The sequence below is a fragment of the Pagrus pagrus genome, assembly GCF_965226575.1.
Source record: "Pagrus pagrus genome assembly, chromosome: 4".
NCBI classification, from domain to species: domain Eukaryota; kingdom Metazoa; phylum Chordata; class Actinopteri; order Spariformes; family Sparidae; genus Pagrus; species Pagrus pagrus.
This window is the reverse complement of record NC_140188.1, coordinates 9,479,484-9,502,348: the sequence shown is the minus strand read 5'-3', so window position 1 is coordinate 9,502,348 and position 22,865 is coordinate 9,479,484. Positions and strand designations below refer to the sequence as shown.

Sequence of the window (22,865 nt, the reverse complement as noted above, 5' to 3'; positions counted from 1 at the left end):
GACCGACCACCCAACAAACAAACCAACCAACCAAACACATAAACACACAAACAAACAAACCAAACAAACAAACAAACACACACGCAAAACAATCAAACCAATCAACTGACGACCACCCAACAAACAAACCAACCAACCAAACGAACAAATACACCAACAAACCAACAAACAAACAAACAAATAAACAAACCAGACAACAAACAAGCAAACAAACCAACCAACCAACCAACAAACAAACAAACAAACATGCAAACAAACCAACCAAACAAACCAACAAACCAACAAACAAACAAACAAACAAACAAACCAGACAACCAACAAACCAACTAACCAACAAAGAGTGAAAGTAACCAACCAACACACCAACAAATGGATACAGGTGAAGACAGCCTCTCCGGCGTACAGTTGGTGAAAGTATATCATGCATTTGTTCATATAGATAACTGAACAGTGATCGATTGATCAATCAAGATGTTGATAATGTCATTGTCAAATTGAAGTTTAAAATGCTGTATTTTGCAGTGCAGATCTACAGTTAATGGCAGTCGGTAAAATAACTCACACTGCAACATGCAGCTCAGTGTTCTGGCGTGCTGTTTAGCATCCAGACAGTAAAACTGATGCGCTATATTTACTTACTGAACCTGAAGGTTCACAGAGAGTCCACAGACAGCTGTACGTGCAAGTGACAGGAGAGCAACACCTGATACAGTAGCTCAACATTCAACTGTTTATTTGAATGCCTCCATGGACGTCTGTGATCATGTTCAGGTCTTGAACTTATAAAACCCGGAGAGTAAACTCTGAGTTACAGATGCAATAAACATGTCGGATCACACTCCACAGCGGCGCGGGCAATATGTTTCCATTTCTGTGCGCTCCTGACTTGAAATCTAATTTTATGCACTTGTTAAGCTCGCACATAAATGCACACATTACCAATTTAAATGTTGCCCGGGCATGGTGGATATGGAAAACAAACATACTGTCTGTTCTTTAGGTCTGTTATTTCAAAAATCTCATTATGCCCTGCCCTGGAGGAAACAGCTTGATATCCTCGCCGAGCTCCAGACGCTGAGAGGTTTTGTCCATCTATATGGCCCCGACTCCGAGACCTTCAAGACTGCAGCTGCATCTGCCGCCCTTAGTGAATATATCCGTGTACAAATTCATAATTGGACATGCCTTCCAAAGTCAATCCTATTTCAAAGGGCTCCTGGGGGAGATATTACACTATCCATAAACCCGTGGCCCCTGCCTCAGAGTCGCTCCTAATTACATTCCAAATTCAATCAACTGGAAACAAACAGCAGCCGAACCAGGCGGCACCACCACAAAAAACTGGTGCAAAGGTGACTGCCTCTGCAAAAAGAGCCAGCGTGGCAGCTGTTGACACTAATTTCTGACCCCGCTTTTGAAATGCTATGCATCCTTTCTTTTTTACAGAGAGGAGATAAGAGCTCGTGTTGATTGAACCTCACCTGATGAATGTTTAACGAGACGAGGAAACGGTGACACAAAATGTCTGTGAACGGAATGAGAAAAAAAAAAAAAAGGAGCGGGATGATCGATGTTTAAAAAAAGTGTTAACCTTGAATTAGAAACAGTGGGGAGATGGATAGAGAGATAGAGCGGGAGAACGACAGAGCTGCAGGCTGCAGAGACAGTGACTGGGGGTTCAGACTGAAATGTCAGATGAGTCAGAGGCATTCTGGGAAGACGCTCCTGTTTAATACGGCTCCAGTCTGCCACGGAGGCTGAAAATTTACAATGACACCATCACCGTAATAACAAGCACCTGCAGCCACGTTCTGAAGGAGCTGTCTGCTCTGAATGAGCGGCTGGTGACATTGATTAACCCTGACCGCCTGTAACACAAGATAACTGATGGGCTTGACAGCGCAGAGGGTGCCACAGTGATTTAACCGTAAAATCCTTTGCACATCTCTCAAACGTATGGACACTCAATCACCTGTGCTGCTCAGCTATGGCTACTTATTTACTCTTTCTGAGAGCCAGCAGGGATCTGTTAATCCAAACAATGAATTATGAGCACGCCGGTCCCTGTCAGGCTGCTAAAAATCATTCAGGGAGAAGGCTGGCGATTACGGCGAGCACTTCAGAGTTCAGAGCGAGAGCAGAAGCAGAGGAACAGCCTCGGCACAGGTGTAGATTTAACAGAGATAGAGGAGACAGGTCCCAGTTAATATTTAGACTTTATGTTTCTCTTTACATAAAAATAAAGACATTTCCACTGGAATTGATGCACATAGGGCACAAATTAGTGCATAAAGAGTTCACCACAATCCAGGAAATCCAACCCAATCACGAGAAATGAACTTAAGGTTTCTTTATGTTGCAACTTTACTTCTGTTCAGGTTGAATTTTCTATTTCTCTCTCGTCATAACGCTGTGCTTATGCTCTGGTTAGGTTAAGGCACAGAAAACACTCGGTTGGGGTCGGGAAAACGTCATGGTTTGGGTTAAAACACCCGTTTGGTCGCCACCATCTACTTCAGTTGTCTAGATCTGTTTCGCAAAAAAAATACCGTCACAGTCCAGTCCAGCCTGAGGAGTGTGTTATCAGAGCCTCAGCAGATTATCACAGTGTCGTCTGCTAACAAGTTGATGAATTAATATCCCTGAGAAAGTAAACCAAGAGATGCACTGCAAATCCACGATGATCCCAGCTGGCTCGTAACACTAGAGATGTTTATTTCAGTCTGCTGATGTGTGTGTGTGAGGTAAGACGAGGAGAATGGAAAGTGCTTTGTGGTCAGCGCCGGTGCTGCTTGGTGGGGGGGGGGGTCTAAATAAAGTTGCTGCTGATCCCACAGGTGCCCCCGTCGCGCCAGCTGTGACGGCGGTAAATAGACATGGGATCTAAGTGTTTGCTGTGGCAACATGTGAGAGCGGCGAGGCGGCTCAGCGCAGCATGGAGCCTCCCCGCCGCTCAGATCGGCGGCTGCCGTGACATCAAACAAACACATCTGCAGCTCACGCACACATGCCTGACACCATCCAGCCACGGAGAGAGAGAGAGAGAGAGAGAAAACGGCCGAGGTTATCACATCTCTTTCTGATATTATTATGTCTGAGTGCTTACATTTACTCCCTTTCTTCCATGATAGTGAGTCAGGGAGGAAGAGCACGTACACATGGAGGGGTAGGGGAGGTGGGGCTGTGGGTAGTCACGACTCTTCTGCCCAGCAAATGAGCACGAGCAACAGGGCGTGTGTGTGTGTGTGTGTGTGTGTGTGTGTGTGTGTGTGTGTGTGTGTGTGTGATGCCCCCTGCCCCTCCTCTCCACCGCCGCTCCTTCTCCCAGCATTCAGCATGCCACAGACCTGGTTGCCAAGGTAACCTCTTGTGTTGATGGGTTCACCTCTGTGTTAATCACCACCCAGCAGTAATGGCTGAAGCAGGGCGTGTGGCGTGTGTGTGTGTGTGTGTGTGTGTGTATGTTGCAGTTTGTCCTTTTAAAAGAGAGTCACACCAACACACAGCAAATATGTGGAAGGCATCTTTTCCCCCCCTTTTCCCTGAATAGCAGCAAAGTTAAAAATCAATGACGCACCGGCAGACGAGGAGCTCTGAACACCCGGCGGATTGATTTTTTTCTCAGGAGAGCCGTGTTTTCTTTTTAATTCCCAAAGCACGGTAGCCTACTTTCACTGTTATGATAAACAAAAATAGCTCCGAGATTATGAGAGCATACGTCTATCTTAAAACCATGAAAACCAATAAGTAGAGATGTTGAATGACAGAACATTATCACGTATCTTAGAGGAGGTCGCATCATTCCCCCTGTTTCTTCATGACTGTCCTTCCTCTCTGTGCTCTGTAGGATACAAATAATCAAACGAAGGAATATAATTAATCCTGACAGAGATTATCATTACTTTATATAATCCTGATTATCCATCGTTCTTGAGACTCTTAAATGCCAAATGCAAGACACACACAGAGGCATTAAAGGACCAAAAAGCGAGCTTTCATGTTGGTAACCAAAGTCCAAAAAGCAATAAAGGCAACAAGAAGAAACCAAGAGAACAAACAGTAAAGCCATGCGGAAGAAAACAGGAATACACAAAGACTGTTGAACAGGCACATGATAGAAAACAGGACTGATTTTGGGGAACAGGTGAACCAACAAAGAGCGAGGGAACAACTCAGGCTTAAATACACAGAGTGATTAACTAATGAGACACACTGTACACAGTGAAAGGGCGGGAAAAGAGACAAAGAGAGGAAGTGGAGAGTAAAACATGACACACGAGGATGAACAGGAAACACCAAACCAGGACAATACACAACTTCTTTAACCTGCAGAGCTCACACACTAATAAACAGCTAAAACAACCCTAAAACCTTCATTATAATTCAAATGAACAATTGATTTTTTTCTTTATCATTTCTTCTTATAATAACTCACCTTCTCTGAACAAGCAGACAAATAACACAAGTCTTTCTTTTGTCTTCACATCAAAAATGAGCAGTTTTTTTGGACAATATTTTAAGATCTGAATATTGATTTCTGGCAAATGATGGAAAATAACTAATCCTGACACAGATGACATGATCATCTACCACTCTGGTGACATGCTAGAGGTCTTTTGCAAACTGTCCAAATGTGCCTGTTTGAGTCTTTCTCTCAGTATGTGAAGACCAATGTTTCCTCTTAAAAGAAGTCAGCAACAATTTACCTTTGCAGGCAGTCTGAGACCATCAGAGAGCAGGAGGCAAACAGTGTGTCTGAGAAGACAGTATGTGGGCGGGTTGAGAAATGCTGCATCTCTGCACACATGCCGAGCATTGACACTAACATCTGCTCCATCTGCTCCTCCTGCCACTACAGCACTGACTCTGTAGTGACGGAGAGGAGGCCATGCCACAACATGTGCTGGGTGAAGCAGGTGAGAAGTCTGCTCAGCGTGACCGGCAATATGAGATGGAGACTGGATGGTAACTAAATATGTGCTCAGTGCAGCGAAAAAAAGGGTAAATACCTTGTGACTTGATGAATTGCCGACTTGTTGCGTCTGACTTTGAAAACAACCTGTCACTTGCTGGTGTCGTCTAAACATTTTTCTCTTTCAGTCAGAGGAGATTCAAAGCAAGTCACGGACTGTGACACACGTGTCCTTGGAGGAAGACATAAACATGCTGAGAATATTTGAACACTCAGCTCAATTTGACCCAAACCCTCTCCTCTGCAGCTGAAGAGGCTGAACTGAATGGGAAAACCAACCTTGAGCTTCACATGCAGCATATAATAACTCAAATAAATGATCTGAATTAAAAAGAAACATTCACTGTGGACAATGACGGGTTAGACGTGGGTCAAATGAGAGGGAGGATTGGAGGTATTTTGAAGCTTTAATAACTTTGTAGAAAGAGTTTAAACTCCAGCATCAAGAACAAGTTAACTGCAGCACTTCATCACCTTTTTTCACATGGATAGATCTTAAAGTGATCAGTGGCCATGTTTGACCCATTGTGGTCAGTCCACTGTGACATCACATCTGGACGTGTTCATGCAACTTTGACATCACAACTGGACGTGTTCATACAACTGTGACATCACAGTTGGACATGTTCATACCACTGTGACATCACAGTTCAACGTGTTCATACAACTGTGACATCATAGTTGGACATGTTCATACCACTGTGACATCACAGTTCAACGTGTTCATACCACTGTGACATCACAACTGGACGTGTTCAGACAACTGTGACATCACAGTTGGACGTGTTCATACCACTGTGACATCACAACTGGACGTGTTCATGCCACTGTGACATCACAGTTGGACGTGTTCATACCACTGTGACATCACAACTGGACGTGTTCATACCACTGTGACATCACAGTTGGACGTGTTCCGTCCACTGTGATGTCACTTTTAGATGTTGTGTTCATGTACAGTTAAAAACCTTGAATTTTTAAATTTTTCTCTGTTTTTGGTGAATATCTAATGATGATCCTCAACCCAAAATACATCAGTGTCACCACAAAGTTGCTCTTAATAGTATTATTAGTAGTAATAGTATTATTAGTAGTAGTAATTGTAGTAATTGCTTTCTGTTTTTCTTGCACTTTGCAAGTAGGTGAAGTTGTGCCAGAAACTTCACTGTTAATGGGCTGCAACACATAATCAGGAGAGATGTAGTTATCCCGTAATTGCATAATAAAAACTGTGTGCCGGTTTCATCATCAGTCATATGAAGGACTTCTCAGCCAGTGTGCAGTTTGTTCTGATTGCAGTGCCTCATTTTAAATCCCGAAAATTCAGGTCACATTTGTTCATCAGCTTTCACCGCGGACCAAACACCAACTGCCACTATCTGCAGCCATAAGCTCGAAACAGAAAATAAAAGGGAGAGAGGACACATCAAAGCCTGGTTTGTTGCGGCTGGCTGGAACTGAGTCTCGGGTAAAGACGCCAAGTGTGACATGAGGAAAACTGCATCCTGTGAAATGAGCAGAAGTGAAAGGAGTAATTTACTCTGCTGCGTCTCGTTTGCTGGGAAACCATGATTTGATAAGACGCGCGGAGGTGTAAGAAAAGTCTGAGTTTCTTCTCTTCCACATCCTCTTAAATCCCTGCATTTCAGCATTTCAGTGCAGACGCTCCCTCCACGGTCGTCCTGTCCTTATCATCAAAAGCTGAATCTGCCGTTATAATCAGGCTGTTAGCTCAGGTTGATGCGGCGGCTGCTCTCCGCTCAGATAAGCCCGTCAGAGGCCGGTGGTCCCCTGCCTGCGTTGGATTCATCACAGCTCTCCCACGTCACGCGGCGCCCACACGGCCACAGATGGAGACAGAAAGGATCAACTCACCGACCCCACTGTCACAGCCTCTATCGTTGATTATCAGGAAACATGTAGAGCTCGTTCACAGACACACGTTTGCATTTTGTTTTTGAATTTAAAGCTGCAGTGGATTAATATAACTCGTACAAAGAGAGGGGACCATTTTACTCCAGTCCTCGCTGGTTATCTGCGAGTTTAAGATCTTTATTTGAGATTTTACTGATTGTTTTTTAAAAAGCCTTGAATGGTGCCGACTCCTGCTGATATCTGTTAAGATCTCAGGCAGGAAAACTCAGTATCCTCCTTTAAATCTCTTCAAACTCACTTTATCATAAGGCTTTGTCCTGACTGATGACATTTATTATCATTTATAAACTTTTTTATCTGGCTCCTACTTTAAGGTTTGGGTCTTATTTGCTATTATTACGTTGTAACTTTGATTTTAAAAAGTGCTATGCAGACAAACACATTATTATGAGTATATATACTTGGTTTTGTGGTTTTACAAGAAGCTGTGCTAGCTAAGTCCACCTTAAAAACACTTCATTTGACAGGTATTGAATTTTTTAGGTAAGAACTAAATGTAATGGAGACAGAAATGTTTCAGCTGTTAGAGTTTAGTATGATTTCATTTCCAGAGGAGTTTTCTAGAAGAGCTGCTCCATTTAAAGTCCAGTAAATGTTTATTCATTACTGGAAACTTTTAACATCCGAACAAGTTTAGTTGTTAACAGATTTCACATGTTTGCATGTTCAGTTGAGCGCCGACTAAAAGATTCTCTGGATAGACTTTTAATTAACTGAAATTAATTAGAGGAGCGCTCTGTAGTGTTGGAGAAGACGTTTTAATCAGAGGAGGGAAATCTTCAGACTGAATCTTTTACGCCTGAACTAACTCAACAAGCAAACTCTTCGTTTTCATGTCTGAATAAACAGACTGACCTTAAATGACAACACAATTTTGTACTGTTAGACTTTGTTTACATGTGGCGGACCCTGCCACCTTTCTAGCTTCAAACAGTGCCCTGGGGACCTTATTTTCCTCTGAGAACAGTTTGTTTATTCATTTATAGAAAAGATTACCTCATTAATAGATATGTATATAAAAAACAAGCACTTAATATTAAATTTCTGAGTTTTAATTTCTTCTCCAAATCTACATAGTGTACCTTTAATTTGTGAGGTACTCTAATAATAATACAAATATAGCAAATTTCCTGTGGGCCTAGTTACACACAGTAAGTACCTCAAAATTGTACTCAAGTAAATGTACTTAGTTACATTCGGTCACTGGTTACATATCACTTAATGTCAAGTAAATTACTGGACCGAATATTTCAGTCCAATCTGTTCAAGTTACAATATCAACACACACCAAATCATTTTTTCATAAACACTTTATGACAGGAGAAATAAATACATCTCATGTTAATATGAGCCCCTGTTCGTCTGACAGAGAAATATACAAAGACATTTGTCATTTAAACACATCTCCAACTCAAAAACACGACCAGATCTCACAAATGTTACAAACTTTCAAAGGAGCAGCAACAATATGAACCTCTGACGAAACAAAAGCTTATGTTTACAAGATTAGAAGAAAAAAAAAAAAGAGCCACGATTTAATCTCCTCTGTGGTCAAACCAAACGCTGCTAAGCCTTCGTGATGTAGCCCTCTTTAATGAGGAAATCGTAGATTTTGCGAGTCTTGTTCACGTCGATCTTGATCAGCGCTCGGGCCTGAGCGAGCCGCAGCCCTCCCTGCCGTCTGCACTCGTTCAGCAGCGCCTGCTTATATTCCAGGTAGGCCCCCGGCACCAACCGCACCACCTGACACAACTACAAGAACAAAAAGGGTTAGCAAGAGACATCGACAACAATTGAAAGCATATGAAATGTCTTAAATAAAACCTCAGTATGCTTAAAAGTGCCGACCAGATCACCTGACAGCATCCAAAACACTGATACTGAAAACATTTAACGTAAAATTTAGCTACAGTACAGCCTCAGAGAGCTGCTAGCCTGGCTGTTACCTCTCTCTCTCTCTAGGTAACTGACACCATGCAGCTCTCCAGAAATGTTAGCGGCGCTCTCTCTTGGTGTCTGCTGTAGTATAATGTAACATTTTGTTTCCCACTATGCCCGTCCTCACAGCTTGTGTAAATCCCACCTGTCCTATTTTTGTACCTGCCCATCAGAAGTGTGAATTTTCCATGAAAAAAGCTGACTGGAGTAATTTCAAGAAGGCGACCTTAGTGAAACCAAAGGGAATACACAACGAACACCTGTGAAATCCATACGAGGTGCATCATTAGATACCACCACTCCTCACATGAAGAACAGTCACATGCTGTAGATCTTCATTATATATGTTAAATCAGCAAGATAAATCTTATATAGTTAGGAAAATGTATAGTCTGCGATCAAATGTTGATTAAAAATATGCTGCGATGTCTGAAGTTGCTGATAGGTGGCGATACCGAGCACGGGAATCTTTGCACGTTGACCTGCCTTTTTGTTGGGTCCAGGTTTTCTAGTGCAGAGCGGCTCCTCGTGGTACATCCGACATGAAATGCGCCACAATGAGAAAACTCCTTGTGGAGAACATAGCGGCGGTGCGTCACAGCTGCACACTGTGATCCTGGTGAACTTCAGGGTAGCTACAGCGGTAAGATAAAACTAAATGTGCGGTGTTGGTCTTCTACAAGTTTTTAATTGTAGTAGGGCTGCAGAAGAGTGTTAAACACGCCTTAAAGTAGTTACATCGTACATTAATCTAGTGTTATGGTGCCATATTCATTTGTATTGTTACGATCAAATAAATGCAAACATTGATAAATAAATATGTTGACAACTAGGTTAACGTGCGCCCACTTCTCCCTCGGGATGGGTTAAATGCAGAATACCAGTTTCATTATGTTGTACATTGTATGATATGTGATCAAATAAAGATTCTTCAAGAATTACAAGAATTTACACTAATTAAAGCACTTTAACTTGCCTTAGCTAAGCATGTTTCATTGTAATAGATGTTCATTCAGCTCAGGCCTTTTCCTTCATCTGAATACACTGATGTGACACTTTAGTACAGGTTGGCTTGTGTCTGAAGCACAAAGTCTGGCCTGGCTTTTTAAAGCAAACAGGCGACGCATCAGACAACCTAGTTCATCTGAAGCATACTGAGGCCTTACTCTCTCTGTGTGACCCTTCAAATAAAGAGCTGTACCTCTTTCTCTCGCTCGTTGAGTTTCTCTGTCCCCGGCAGCCCGGTCAGGTTGAGAGGCGGGGCGCTCCGCCTGCCTGTAGCTGCGGAGCAGAAATACAACAACAGTCAAAACAGGCGAGCGGCACCAGTGTTGGTCTACACATCAAATAACATAATAGCAGGCTGACAACATGCAGTTAATTCTGTTGCTTAGAAGAAATGGGAACAAATATTTACAGTGTGCAATTTGTGTAAATATAGCCGCGTGGGAGCGTGCGTCCCATTCGAGCTCTAGAGGTTAAGGAAAGGCAACTCATCTGAATGAAAAGCAGGAAGATAAATATGCATGTAGGGCCTATTTTCTGAGTGTATTTATGGAGGAGCGTCTGCATTAATGTGCCTGTGCCTGGGGCCATGCCAGAGAGAGACAGAGAGGAGGGAGTACAGAGGCAAAGGTGGAGAGAGGCTTCGTACCCGACACTGTGATTGTTGTGACAGCTGGAGTGATGCCAGCATCTCTGTAATCAGAAAGAAAAGTGTTAGCATCTCTGCAATCTTATTTATACACACGTCCCACTTACACACAGCATCTCTAGGCTTTGTTCGCTACTCTCACTCCAGGATCGTCATCCAAAAAAAGATGAATCATCGCATTCAGGATTTTTTTTTTTAAAAAAGGTAGAATAATTAGAAGAACTTGGAAAGCACCCAAAGAAAAAGGCCTCGCCATGAAAAAACAAGAGCAGTGGAGCGTTAAAAAGACTAAAAATACCGAAGAGACGGAGGCTGAAGTGGGATGCACAGTAATATAAATGTCTGCTCTCTTCATCTCAGCACGCCTGGTGTTCAGCATGATGATAGAGGTCAGCGTCTCCAGGGAGCGCGACTTCTCCGGCTCCTCTATCACACGCTGGGTAACAAGGAGGAAGTTTGAAGTCTCACATTGCAGCCTGTTTACTGAGCCACTGCTGGCAAGCTCTGCCGTCCTGGATGTACTGCAGCACGTCACACAACATGGTCCGCTTCCTCCGCTCATCCTCCCGCATTCGCTTCACCCGCTCATACACCCTGGCACCTGAGAGCAGTTACAGAAAGGTCAGCGGACACATCGCAGGAAGGGATTCAGAAGCAGTATGTTGTGTCTGGACGGGCTGATGTGTGGGTATCAGGTGAGGCAACATCATTTTTACTTCATTTACTGAAATATTTCATTATAAAAAGGGAATATTCACATCTTTCATTAATTCTGTCAGCATTTTTCTGATATTATTCCAAGAGCAGCCGATCCAGCAGCTCAATGAAATATTCAGTCGAGTTTTCCTTTGTGTGCCATGCATTAACAAACGAGCCAAAGACCTGATACACTGTGCTGCTGCAGCAAATAATAATTAAAACAATTTAGAGCCAAATTCATAATAAAGACTTCAGCGTAGCTCCAATCTGAATATAAATACATTTTCCCTGCTGAGGCGTGCAACTTTAAAATGGGGTGAAGTTGAACAGGAGTGAAAAGGTCACATTAGACTCACTGCAGAAAGACTTGATCCCTGCTTTTCTGTACTCCTGCAGCCTGCGGATCTCTCGCCTCAGCTCAAACTCCACTGGAAGGAGAAAAAAAAGAGATGAAGGCAAATCTGCGCTGATGTTGCAGAGAGAGCACCCTCAACTCCGTCTCACACAACTGAAGCTCAAGTCTCACCGGCCTCAACACCTCGTCCAACACAATGAATCAGCATTTTGTTTTGTAAGGAGTTCGAACCATGAATGTCTATTTATACACGTACAGTGTGTGCGTGCTGTTGACGAATAATTCAAAGGAAAAGTTTGACATCTTGGGAAACTGATTCACTTACTGGCGGGAAGTTTAATGAGAAGACCGAAGAGATAAGACTTCTGTCTGTTAAATATGAAACTACAGCCAGCAGCATCAACACTGGTAATGAGGGAAACAGCTAGCCTGGCTCTGTCAGCTCTCCTTGGCTTTACAGACCTCTCTGTTTAGCTGTCTGGTCTGCGACTTTACAGTTTCCGTTCACTCTCGCCGCTCTCAAAGCGCCAAAAAGCTCCTGAAGAATTCTCTGCACACAACCTGCTCAGCACCAAACAGCGTACAGCCAAAGTAAGTGACCCGCTGGTGAACACTGAAGACATTTCGCAGGTAAAAAGCCAGAAATCCTCTCAGGAGTTGGTGGAGACCAAAAGTACAATGTTGAGGTTTCCATCTTCTGGATTTACCGATGATCAGACACAAAAATCACCGATACCGATAATCGGAAAAACTGCTACACATCGGCTGATAACTGCTCTATCCTTCACGTAGAGAAGCAAATGTTTACTAACAAGATAATGAAATGCTCATTGTGTCTTGTTTTGATACTCATGTGCTGGACTATTTCTTGAAGATGACCAGTAACTTATTTGCTGGTTGCCTAGCGACTGATCAGAGCCAACAAAATAGTCCGGCACATAACCATCCACTAAACGGCGAATTGTTGGAGGGTTTTCCAGCTGTTGATCTTTATGCTAAGCTAAACTAAGCTAACTGGCTGCTGACTGTAACCATATATTTAAAAAGGACAGATAAGAGTGGTATTAGTCTTCTCATGTTACTCTCCACCAGAAACAAATAAGCAGGATTTCAGAAAGCTTTTACTTTAAAAGGTCCAGTGTGTACGATTTAGTGGCATCTAGCTGTAAGTTTGCAGATTGAGAGCAACTGAACACTGGACCTTTAAGAAAAAACCCAAATAAATGTGTAAAGAAGTGTAATAAATGCACATAATGAACTCTGTCGGATTCATGAGCTATTGTGAGCCAACAACACTGAAGCTGTTCTGAAAGCTCACAGTGGTATGTTTGTTTTTCCTTTAATTTGTACCAACAAATATACTGGGAGTCTCCTCAGAAAAAGAGAAGAGGGTAGTGGCTGACGGTACCTTCCCACAGACATCTTTGAGGCCACGACCACTGAGCATCGCTGAGTTAAATTAATTCTCTGTTTGTGCCTGTTGCACACAGTTTCAGAGCCCATCCATGTGTACTCAGCCAGATACTAACGTGCGTGACTTTCAATGAATTTGTCATGTTCAATCGGTCCAACCACTCTGGCGAATCGTCTCATGACATCATACAGCTCCTGCACCTCCTTCGGATAGCACCGCTCCAGCACTGGAAGAGCGAGAGAGGAGAGAAGTGAGTGGGCAGCGGATACAAACAAATATAACACAGAAATGTGAAAGAAAAATCCTCCACACCAGTGCTTTACACATCAATGATTTTTACAGCATTCAAGGAGTCATAAAGTTTATTATTTAAGTTTTCTACCCCAAATTGATTTGTGCACTCCACCAGAGAACAGCAGTTAACATGTAGCTCTGAATCAACATTTTACAGGCCTGTAAACAACTACTACGTATTATTACAGTCAGTCTGTGTTATGATCTCTTGTGGCTGCTGTCTGAACAGTAACAGAACAGACTGTGTACATCTACACATTTTTAAAAAAGGTGCAATATCTGAGTATTTGCCACATGTTGAATTCATACTCAGAGTCGCCGCTAACTGCTGCTAACCAAGTTTCCACCTGCTAGCAAACACACACAGAGCTCGATTGCAATAGTCCTAAAACCTGGAAATCAGTTCGCGTTTTAGCACTTCCAGTTCCCTCGTCTCAAAGTCAATGGGATTTTTGAATGGGTATTGATATATTTACATGTTTTGTCATCATTAAATGTCCCACAACAGAATTAGAAAACACTTACGTGTCTAACAAGCGGCTAAATGAGACTACAGAAGGTGTCGGGGACATTAAACGTCAACACACCGAACACGGAGACTCATCTACTCACCAGTCCGTCTTTACAGGCCGACTTTAGTGGCAAACTATTCTGACTCTAACTTTACAACTTGTAGATTGATCTATTTATTTACAGAAAACGTGTACAGTAATGTAACGCGACCGCACTGTAGTCTGTTTATAGCCCAACATTAGTTTTTTTTTTTATTCTAGCAATTCATTTATGCTTTGAAATCACAAAAGTGTTGTTCCTCCTGTGAGGATTAACTTGCTGAACAAAACATCTAAGTATCATAAACTAAAGCTTTTTGTCGAGGGAACCAGGGCGACACCAACTTCCAGGTTAGCCCACAATAATTCATCATCCCCACAGCACTCTGTGCACCAGTCAGGTAACACAAGATTGTTTATTGACCGTCAGACTCATCATTTGGCAGGTCTTTGTGAACATCAAAAAAATGCAATGCTCGCCAACTTTCTTTGATTTCATGGAGGTACGAGGTTGTAGTGACGCAATTATTTAAGAGGGAGTACTGCCACAATGACGTGCTCGGATTCAACCCTGTTTGTATCTATTTTTTTTCTAGGCAACATGCAGCACAACACGGGGTACACGCTCCACCAGGTTAGCTACCAGGGAGCCTCCAAATATCATTCTCATATTCTCACGTCTGTATTTAGCTGTACCGACTGTAAATTGCTCTGAAACAGCACGTTCATGGTGAATAAAGCCTGATTCAAAAAATCTAAATGCTTCCTGTTATCATCACTATTGACCTTTTGTGCAAAAAGACCAAGAGCCAGGTTCTCTACTTTTAGTTTTGTTTTTAGATTATTTTCCCTTTACTAATTCAGAGCCTGGTTGAAAAGCACAACGGCAAAAATCCACTAAAAACATCCGATCCAGCAACCTCGCAGCTTCAAAAAGCATTCCCGTTCTCCTTGAGACCGGTCACAGCACACACGATGTGTATTCAGCAGCACTTAACTCACTCGACAGGCGAACACACTCTAAAGAGCTTCTTGTGTTCGTCTCAAAGCATCAGCCATGTTGCTGAGTAACAGACAAGTGTCAGAGCAAGAGAGGAAAGCTGTTGTGGGGGTGTGAGAGGAGTGTGCGTGTGTGTCTGTGTGTGTGTGTGTGTCGGTCAAGTTCCTTCATCAGGCTCCTGAATGCGAGCGCTAATTAGCAGCTGCCATCTCAGGCTAAACATGTGAAGCCATAATCTGAACGGTGGACACACAGAACGATGTTGTCCACGTCTCCAAGGAGACATCAACGCTGGACTCCTCACACAAACCACTGACTGCACAACGAAGGCGGCAGGAAATAAAAAGAAAACAGACTTGAATCATTTAATGTTCGAGGCTCTAACAGGTCTTCAGACAGACTGCGGCTCTAAAAACAACAACGCTGGTCAATCTGCCTCCAGCAGTGACTGAGACATGATACTGAGAGCCTCCCGGGCTCGGATTCTGCTTCCATTATTGCATGTGACACACACACACACACACGAACACACACACACACACACACACACACACACACACACACACACACACACACACACACACCGCAGAGACACACAATCTTTGACAGTCTCCATGACAACCAGTCTGCAGCTCTACAGCTACTCTGAGTTCCCTTTTGTCTTGAGAGACTGGGGAGATAAGGGAGTGGAGGGAGGAAAGGGAGGGAGGAGGGCTAACTGGAGGCTGGAGGATAGATAAATAAAACATGAGGGGAGAACTCTTCAACTCCCGAACCAGAGCCAATTTCACAGAGCAACACGTGGAGACACAACAACGAGCAGGGTGGTGGGACGTAGTTTTTTTAAAAAAAAAGAGGCTTTAATTGGGAAAATCCATTCATAGCAGCCTCTCGCCGTCTGTCTGACCTCTAATGCACAAACCCAGGAGATGCACAGAATTACATTACTGCGCTCGCTGAAATCCAACCTGTGACAGGTGGATCAATAAACGAAGCCGCCCCCCCCCCCCCCCCCCAGCGCATTTCAGTCATAATGGCCGCATCTCTCATCGCACGGGAATCTATTCACAGTGAAGCAATTATGCCGCGGCACACCGCCCCTGTAGACTATTCGCAGCCTTGATCGTAAATAGGAGCTCAGTCAGTTGCCACACTTCGGCTGCCCGAGGGGCCACTGAGGTTAACGGTGGTTATTACACCAGAGTTGTTTGCATGCATCCACAGAAAACCTCGGCGGTGATTTGGCTGTTAGATATCAGATGCCTCCCTGAGTTGCTATGAATACTGTCGCAGCCGGGCCGGTGTCGGTTTCATAAGAGGACTTACTCTGGAATTTCCGCAGGTTGATCAGTCCGTGGTCTCGGATAACCCTGAAAGAAATGGAGATGTGGATTTATTACTATGCAAATTAAAATTCTGATTGCAGTGTCTGTGCAAAATGAAACCTGGCATTTGCTCAAATGCAATTATCTTGGCTGATACGGACTATAAAGTCATTATGGCATTTGAAAAGCCAATATATACATATGTCTTGAACACTGCAGCGAGCTGAAATCTATTCAATAATTGGCTTTGAGACTAAAGTCAAATTGCTAATGGGCTCCCTTCAAAAGTGCACCGTGAGGTTCAAGGGTCAGAGCTCAGGGTCTCGGCCCTCTGAGCCTCTCTGACAAGCTGCAAGTTAACGTTAGATGAAATAAGGATCATGAAAGAGGAGGGAAATAGGAAACACACATGCCTCCCCAGCCTGACATGCCATTCCTCCTTCCTAAGAGCACGACCTCGTTCAGAGTTGATTTAGAGATGGATGGATTACAGCAAGGATTGACTGTTTGTGTCCGAGAATGACAGCTAACAGGCTGAAGGTGGAGGAGCTTCACGCTGCTTGTTTTGTGCCGTTAGTTTTTATGCACCCTTTTCTGATTAGTAACTACTTATTTGCTTGCTTTTGTCTTTTTAAATGCGATTTGTTTTAATCTTCTAACTGTATATTTGCATATTTTACTGTCTTCTTTCTTAATGTTTACTTTGTTATGTATTTCTACGCCCCACCACCCTGTAAATCACTCTGAACTGCTTTGAATGGCGCTATATAAATAATCCCCATGCCTTCAGTCCAAAACCTACAAAGAACAGCCAGTTTAGTAGGATTAGATTTTGGCTTAAAAAAAAAAAAAAAAAATGAGTGTAAATAACGTCTTTTCAAACCAGTTTGGTATCTCAGGGGTTTTAAAGACGTGGATTACACTGGACGAATTGTATGGAGGCATTTTACGGTTTTTGTTTCGGTTGTGTTTTTTTTACATTTTAAAACAAGTCCCCGTCTTCGTCAGTTGTTTAGGAGAACGCTGTTTTGCTGTGAAGCTCCAGAAATGTTTTGCAGACTACGAAACTTCAGTCGACTTTCCATCGGCATGACGGTGAGAAGATCATGACTGAATCCTCATTTTTGGGTCAATTTATCCTTCAAGCTGCTGTTGAACTACAACGTGTCTTACTTTGTCTACTCTAATTGATATATTTGTGGAAACACTTGTCAGTATAACCTCTCAAAAACCTGAAGTCTGGACTTATTGCAGGACTGCTGTATTTAGCCAGTTGTACCCAGTAACTGTCACCATTACATGTGTGTATTGTATATTTTTCTTTCGATCAAACTGTTTGAGCTCAAAGGCCAAATGTGCGTTAAAAGTGTTGAATAAAGTAACTCCTGGTTCATCTTGAACTTTGATTTCCAGTCTTTTCTGGTGAAATACAAAACATTCATAATCTATGAGCTTTGAAACATTCTCCAAAGTCTCCTGCAGTGAGGCCTCTCTCTTCGCCAGCCTCAAACTGGGCAGCATGTCAAACACTTTGGCATGCACAGCGTTCACCAGGCGACAGACACATTTCCCACAAATTTCCAAAAATATTCGAGGTTTGAATAGAGGTTCCTGCAGCTCAAAGGTTGCACCTGAATGACTCCCCGTGGCTTGTAATGAGAGAGCGAGAGAAAAAAGGGCTAAATATGCAATTATAATCAGGCTGCTGACACCGTAACAATCCCGGTCTCCCAGGACGCGTGTGTGTAAAGAGCTTTTAACGAGAAGAATAATTAAATGTTTAGATTAGAAATTATAAATATATTAGCATTATGAATTCATTAATATTAAGAGGAGAGACGAGGGGTTTGAAACTGTTCGCCATGTACATTCAAATTCAGTATGAAATTCATTAATTCAACCTGAAAGCATAAAGAAGCATCGGTGTGAAATGAGGCTACAAAGGCCAATAAGGAGGCTTATAATGCCATCTACTGGCAGACAGGGGTCATTACAAGATGCTGGATGAATAAACAACATTCATCTTTTAGGGAATTAAAAGAGGACCTACTTCTTCCTCCGCTGTCTCTCCTTTAATCTTGAATGATATATATCCACGACTGAAAGCTTGAGTGCTGAAAGAAAATGATAAACACAATTAAGATTGTGAAAATTTTAGTTGACATTATTTTTGTCTATTTGCGAGCGAAAAAACAATAAATAAAGTCTCACCACGGAGGATGTCTGAGTCATCATCCACAAAGTCGATGTCTTTCAAATCCCATTCTGCATAGTTGTCGAACTCCTAACGAGAAAATAAGAAAATATTTTCATTCTCTGTTGGATTTAAGTTCACATGAAGCCAATCAATGATCACAGATAAGTGTCCACATTGGAAAACTGTCTCTGAATAAAAAAGCAAACAATGGGATGAGTCACTCATTGTGAGTCAACAATTCGGGCATGAGTCACCGCTTTGAATAATGTACCATCTAGTGGCCGTTTCAATTGTTTATTCATTCCGACACACAGTCAGGTACAGGACACGTGTATCCCCTCACCTCCATGAAGTCTGCTCTGGCGGGCATGTATCCAGCCATGTCTCGAGACAGCACAGAGTCAAACGTGGGTCGAGGGGGGTCATCAGTGGCTGTAATAGCAGAGAAACACACAGAAATGTGACTATAACACACATTTTCTTTTTATTGTGCGTGAATACAAGAGGTGTTCCAACTGAAAACTCATTCTGAGATTTAGTTTTCACCTCGAGCAATCCTGAGAAACATCAGAAATGTGACAAGTTTCTCCCTCTTCCCTGAGTTTGCCAACGGCTGTGTGAAATGTTTGACAGGAAATGTTTGTCAAACACTGCGACAGATGGAGATCTGAAGCCCGCTAGGAACGGAGACAACTTCCTCACTGACCAACTGCTTCTGTCCAACTGTTCACTTCAGTTTTTTTATGCAAAACTTCCTTCTCACCGCTCTGCCAGAAGAATCAACACTCCTATCATTCTCTAAACTTAATCTAAATACTGTTTGATAACAGGAACAGACAGGGCTTGGCTGCCAACTCATAACTAAACCAAAATCTTAAATGCTTTATGTTCCTAAATGTGTACCGAGATGTGGAAGCAGAAGAAATTGAAGGATTTTGTTGTGTCTTCTTGTTACATTACTTAAGAAAAACAATAAAAATAGGCAGAACGTGTCTTGGATACTGACGTTTGAAGGGAATGGCACCCTCTGCAAAGCGAGAGTCTTTTGTTTTCCGGAGGCTCAGCAAGGTGGAGGAGAAGAGCGGGTTATTAATGAAATTCTTCATGTAGTGGCTCTCGCATTCCTCTTTGGTTTTAGTGCGCATCTGATACGCCACATCCTGCCTGCAGGAGACAAATGGCACAAATGAAAATTGTTAGTGTGCAACAATGGCTCAAAGGCAGTTAATACACTAGTCCTTAAGATATCAGGCAGTACACAGACTGCGGTTGTTTGTCTTAAGATATTATTATTATATGATTAACTGTTAAGACCTTCCACTCAAGGCTTCCAAGAAAGGAGTTAAGCCTCTAAATCCTTGTTTTGATCGTATCATGCTCAACAGACTTGTAGTACTTAAAAAAAGCTTTTGTTAACGACCAATTTCATGATGAAAAGAGCACAGAATTAACCACAAGTGGTGATAAACTTCAATCACATTGGCCTGGATTTCTTAGCCAGTGAGCTTATTCACATGTTTCAAGAGTTTATCATTAATTATTTTTACATCAATAGCAGCACTCTAGCTAAACTTAGAGATTCACATTGAAGTCTGCAAAACAGACCCGCAACAATTCATATTTCACGTAACAGCGGGTATTGGTGCAGAGCAGGGCTGCAACAAACGACGACTTGTTTGGTCTGTTAAATGTCAGAAAAAAACGATAAACAAAAGTGTCAATCAGTCTTTCCCAAAGCCAAAAATGACGTCCTCAAGTGTTATATTCAGTTTTACTGTCATAGAGGAGTAAAGAAACCAGGAAATATTCACATTTAGAAAGCTAGAAAAAGAGAACTTTTACTTTCTTTTCCCTTAAAAAAAAATTACAAAAACCATTAAAATAAAAATAGTTTGTGATCAGCTTAATGGTGAACAACCAATCGATGAATCGTTGTGGCTCTGGTGCGGAGCTGTGATAACTTTCCTCCGGTCACTCGATGTAAAAGGAGTGGTTGTGTTTGCATATCATATGGTGAAATATATTAATTGTATTTAGTTGGATCAACATTATGTCCAGGTACATGAAAATCTCCCAAGCTGCACATCCAAAGACATGATAGATGAACATAAAATCCAGGCAAACGTGGATTGTAAAGTAAAGATATATTTTAGCCTTAACAAACACTTTTTAATGAAGTTTTTTTTTTTTTTTTGAGACCATCTGACCAAGAGATACAAGCTAGAAGCAGCGCCTTTAAGAGAACTGAGAAAGCACTCACCAGTTTCCGAAGCCACAGTCCATGACCGCCTCCAACAGAGCCATCTCCTCCTGTGCGGTCCACCCAGGCTCCAGCACAGGGAAGTCTGACGTCTGTATTAAGAGTGGAGGAAAAGTGTGAGGATAAATGGTCCGTGTGACTGTGTGTGTTTGAGACAATCTTTATTTTACTTACCATGATTTCATATTTGTGATCACTCTCGTGCTTCTTGTACTCAAATCCTTTGGTGAAACACTGAAATGAAGTTTGATTTGAGTCAGGCTGAGTGGTCTGGGAATAAACAAGAGCTGTAATAATACGTGTGTATGTTTGCCATGTGCTCACCTGGAGGCAGAGTAAAAAAGGTGAGGGTCCACACTCTGCACACTTGATGTATGGCTCCGTTAGATATGATGAGCACCCTCTGCATGGTGGTTTATCAAAAGGATCGTCTGAAATGGACAAACATGGGAATAATATTTACCCAAGACATACTATCATCTTGTCATCAAGCTAGCTAGCTAGTTAATTCAGTATGAATCAGACTGACAGCCTCTAAAATCAGCCCAGAGTTAAAGCTAATGTCCGACTGTAAACAAACCATCACTTACAACGATATCCTCCGTGCTAGCTATGCTAACGCTGCTCGTTACAGCTAAAGTAACGTTAGGTTTAATTACATCATGTTTATAGCAGAGCGTGGCTGAAAGTTATCCTGCAAGAAACCACACGATATGTTGTTTATAGCGACAATATTCACATCAAGACAAATATCTATAACACGTAAAAGGCAGCGAGCTAGCTTATATGCTACCGTTAACAAACCAATGCTAGCAGGTGTGGAGCTAATGTGGCTAACCAGAGATACACGGACAAAGGAGCGAGCTGTTTAGTTTGAAGCGGCAGCGGTCACATTTTACTTTGTAAAACTATTTCTACCATACAAACTCTTACTTCCAAAAGATGCCAGACGGTCCATAATTAAACAAAAGTAAAGCCAGAATGGATGTTTTCCTTTTTCTTCTTCTTCTACTGAGAATTAACGGCAGCCAGTGTCCCGAGTGTCATATTACTGCCACCTTCCGGAGATAACAGGCAACTACAGGTACACTCAAGTACTGCAGGCTGCTGAGGTACAATTTTGAAGTATTAGTATAAGTACATTGCTACACACTATGTGTGTATTACAGCCATGGGTGCAGTTATTATGTGCATACTCCTTGTTTTTTGTCTTGCTTGTTCTGTTTTACATGTTCTTTTTTAATCTATATCTCAGTCTTTTCCCTCTGCCTGTGACTCTTGTTGTAACATGTGCATTTCCCTGCTGATGGATTAATAAAGTCTTATTTCATTTTATCTTATCTTATCTTAGCAGTTCCACCAACGAGTAGGCTAATTTCCCCTCTAAATCTTCCACTGGGTTTCATTTAAATACATGTTTTTTGTCCAAAAGAGTTAAATTATCCAGTATTTCACATCTAGGAAAATTAAGGTAAAGCCCAATGAAACTAATACAAATTAAAGGTGCAGAACTTAGTTTTTTTCTATTTTTCCCTGCCATGTTAATTTTATATCAAGACGATGCATGTCCATAAAGTAATTATCCAATTACATAAGGGATTTTTTTCATTGTTCCTTGGCCGTCCTTTTTTGTGTGCTTACTTAAAAATGCAAATAAATAAATAAATAATATAATAGGCTATCATATAATAAATGTAAAAAAAGGAGAATGATTTGCTAATATTCGGTGTAACCAGTCAGCTTATTTCTAGACTGAAACAAGTAAAACTATCCTGATGCACATGCAGAAAATTCTGGTTTTAAGTCATTTTGTCTCAGTTTCAGTGTATTTCTTGCGTTTTACTTTCCTTCTTTTTAGTGTACAATATTCCCCATGACTGAGGAGCCCAGCAGTAGATTGATGTTTGTTGATTTATGCTGTTTGTGCTCAGTGAATCACAAAAAGGCCGTACAGCTCATGATTTCACGACTGTGTACTGTTTTATTCTGGTGCTAAGTGTCAGAAGAAAGCAGCAGGTTGACGCAGCATCAGCTCCCAGTGTGACGCTCCTTTCATTAAAACGGGATCGTGACACGTCCTCACATCATTTTAAGAAACACTCGGTGCTGTTCTGGGTCGTTTCCACAAAGATGTGTGACTGTGGTCGTTCCTCGCTCCACCACACGGTGCTGATCTTGAACCACGTCTGTTGAGGAAACAATGACCGCTCTCCAAGTCTCTCTTTGTCTTTCTCTGAGCAAACAGCACCACCTGAGCCTTGTCTGGGTCAG

General features: G+C 42.1%; 1 protein-coding gene across 1 annotated transcript; it reads right to left on the bottom strand.

Moving 5' to 3' along the window:
- Positions 1 to 8,199: 8,199 nt before the first annotated feature.
- On the bottom strand, positions 8,200 to 21,634 carry tada2a (transcriptional adaptor 2A). The gene is made up of 15 exons (XM_084351993.1): positions 21,528 to 21,634; positions 20,919 to 21,025; positions 20,769 to 20,828; positions 20,595 to 20,686; positions 19,341 to 19,498; positions 18,678 to 18,766; positions 18,349 to 18,421; positions 18,188 to 18,251; positions 16,139 to 16,182; positions 13,083 to 13,193; positions 11,555 to 11,626; positions 10,968 to 11,100; positions 10,500 to 10,543; positions 10,047 to 10,126; positions 8,200 to 8,659 (listed from the first exon to the last, which is right to left on the bottom strand). Exons 1-15 carry the CDS (start codon positions 21,550 to 21,552, stop codon positions 8,474 to 8,476), a joined length of 1,338 nt encoding a protein of 445 aa, XP_084208119.1. The 5' UTR covers positions 21,553 to 21,634; the 3' UTR covers positions 8,200 to 8,473.
- Between the last annotated feature and the right edge of the window lie 1,231 nt (positions 21,635 to 22,865).

Excerpts from the sequence above, each read along its gene's own strand:
- tada2a (XM_084351993.1), bottom strand. The coding sequence starts at position 21,552 with ATGGACCGTCTGGCATCTTTTGGAA. Across the intron at positions 21,026-21,527 it reads CCGTCTGGCATCTTTTGGAA|ACGATCCTTTTGATAAACCA; the intron begins GTAAGAGTTTGT and ends TGTCCATTTCAG. Across the intron at positions 11,627-13,082 it reads ATTCATTGAAAGTCACGCAC|TGGAGTTTGAGCTGAGGCGA; the intron begins GTTAGTATCTGG and ends TTCTCCTTCCAG.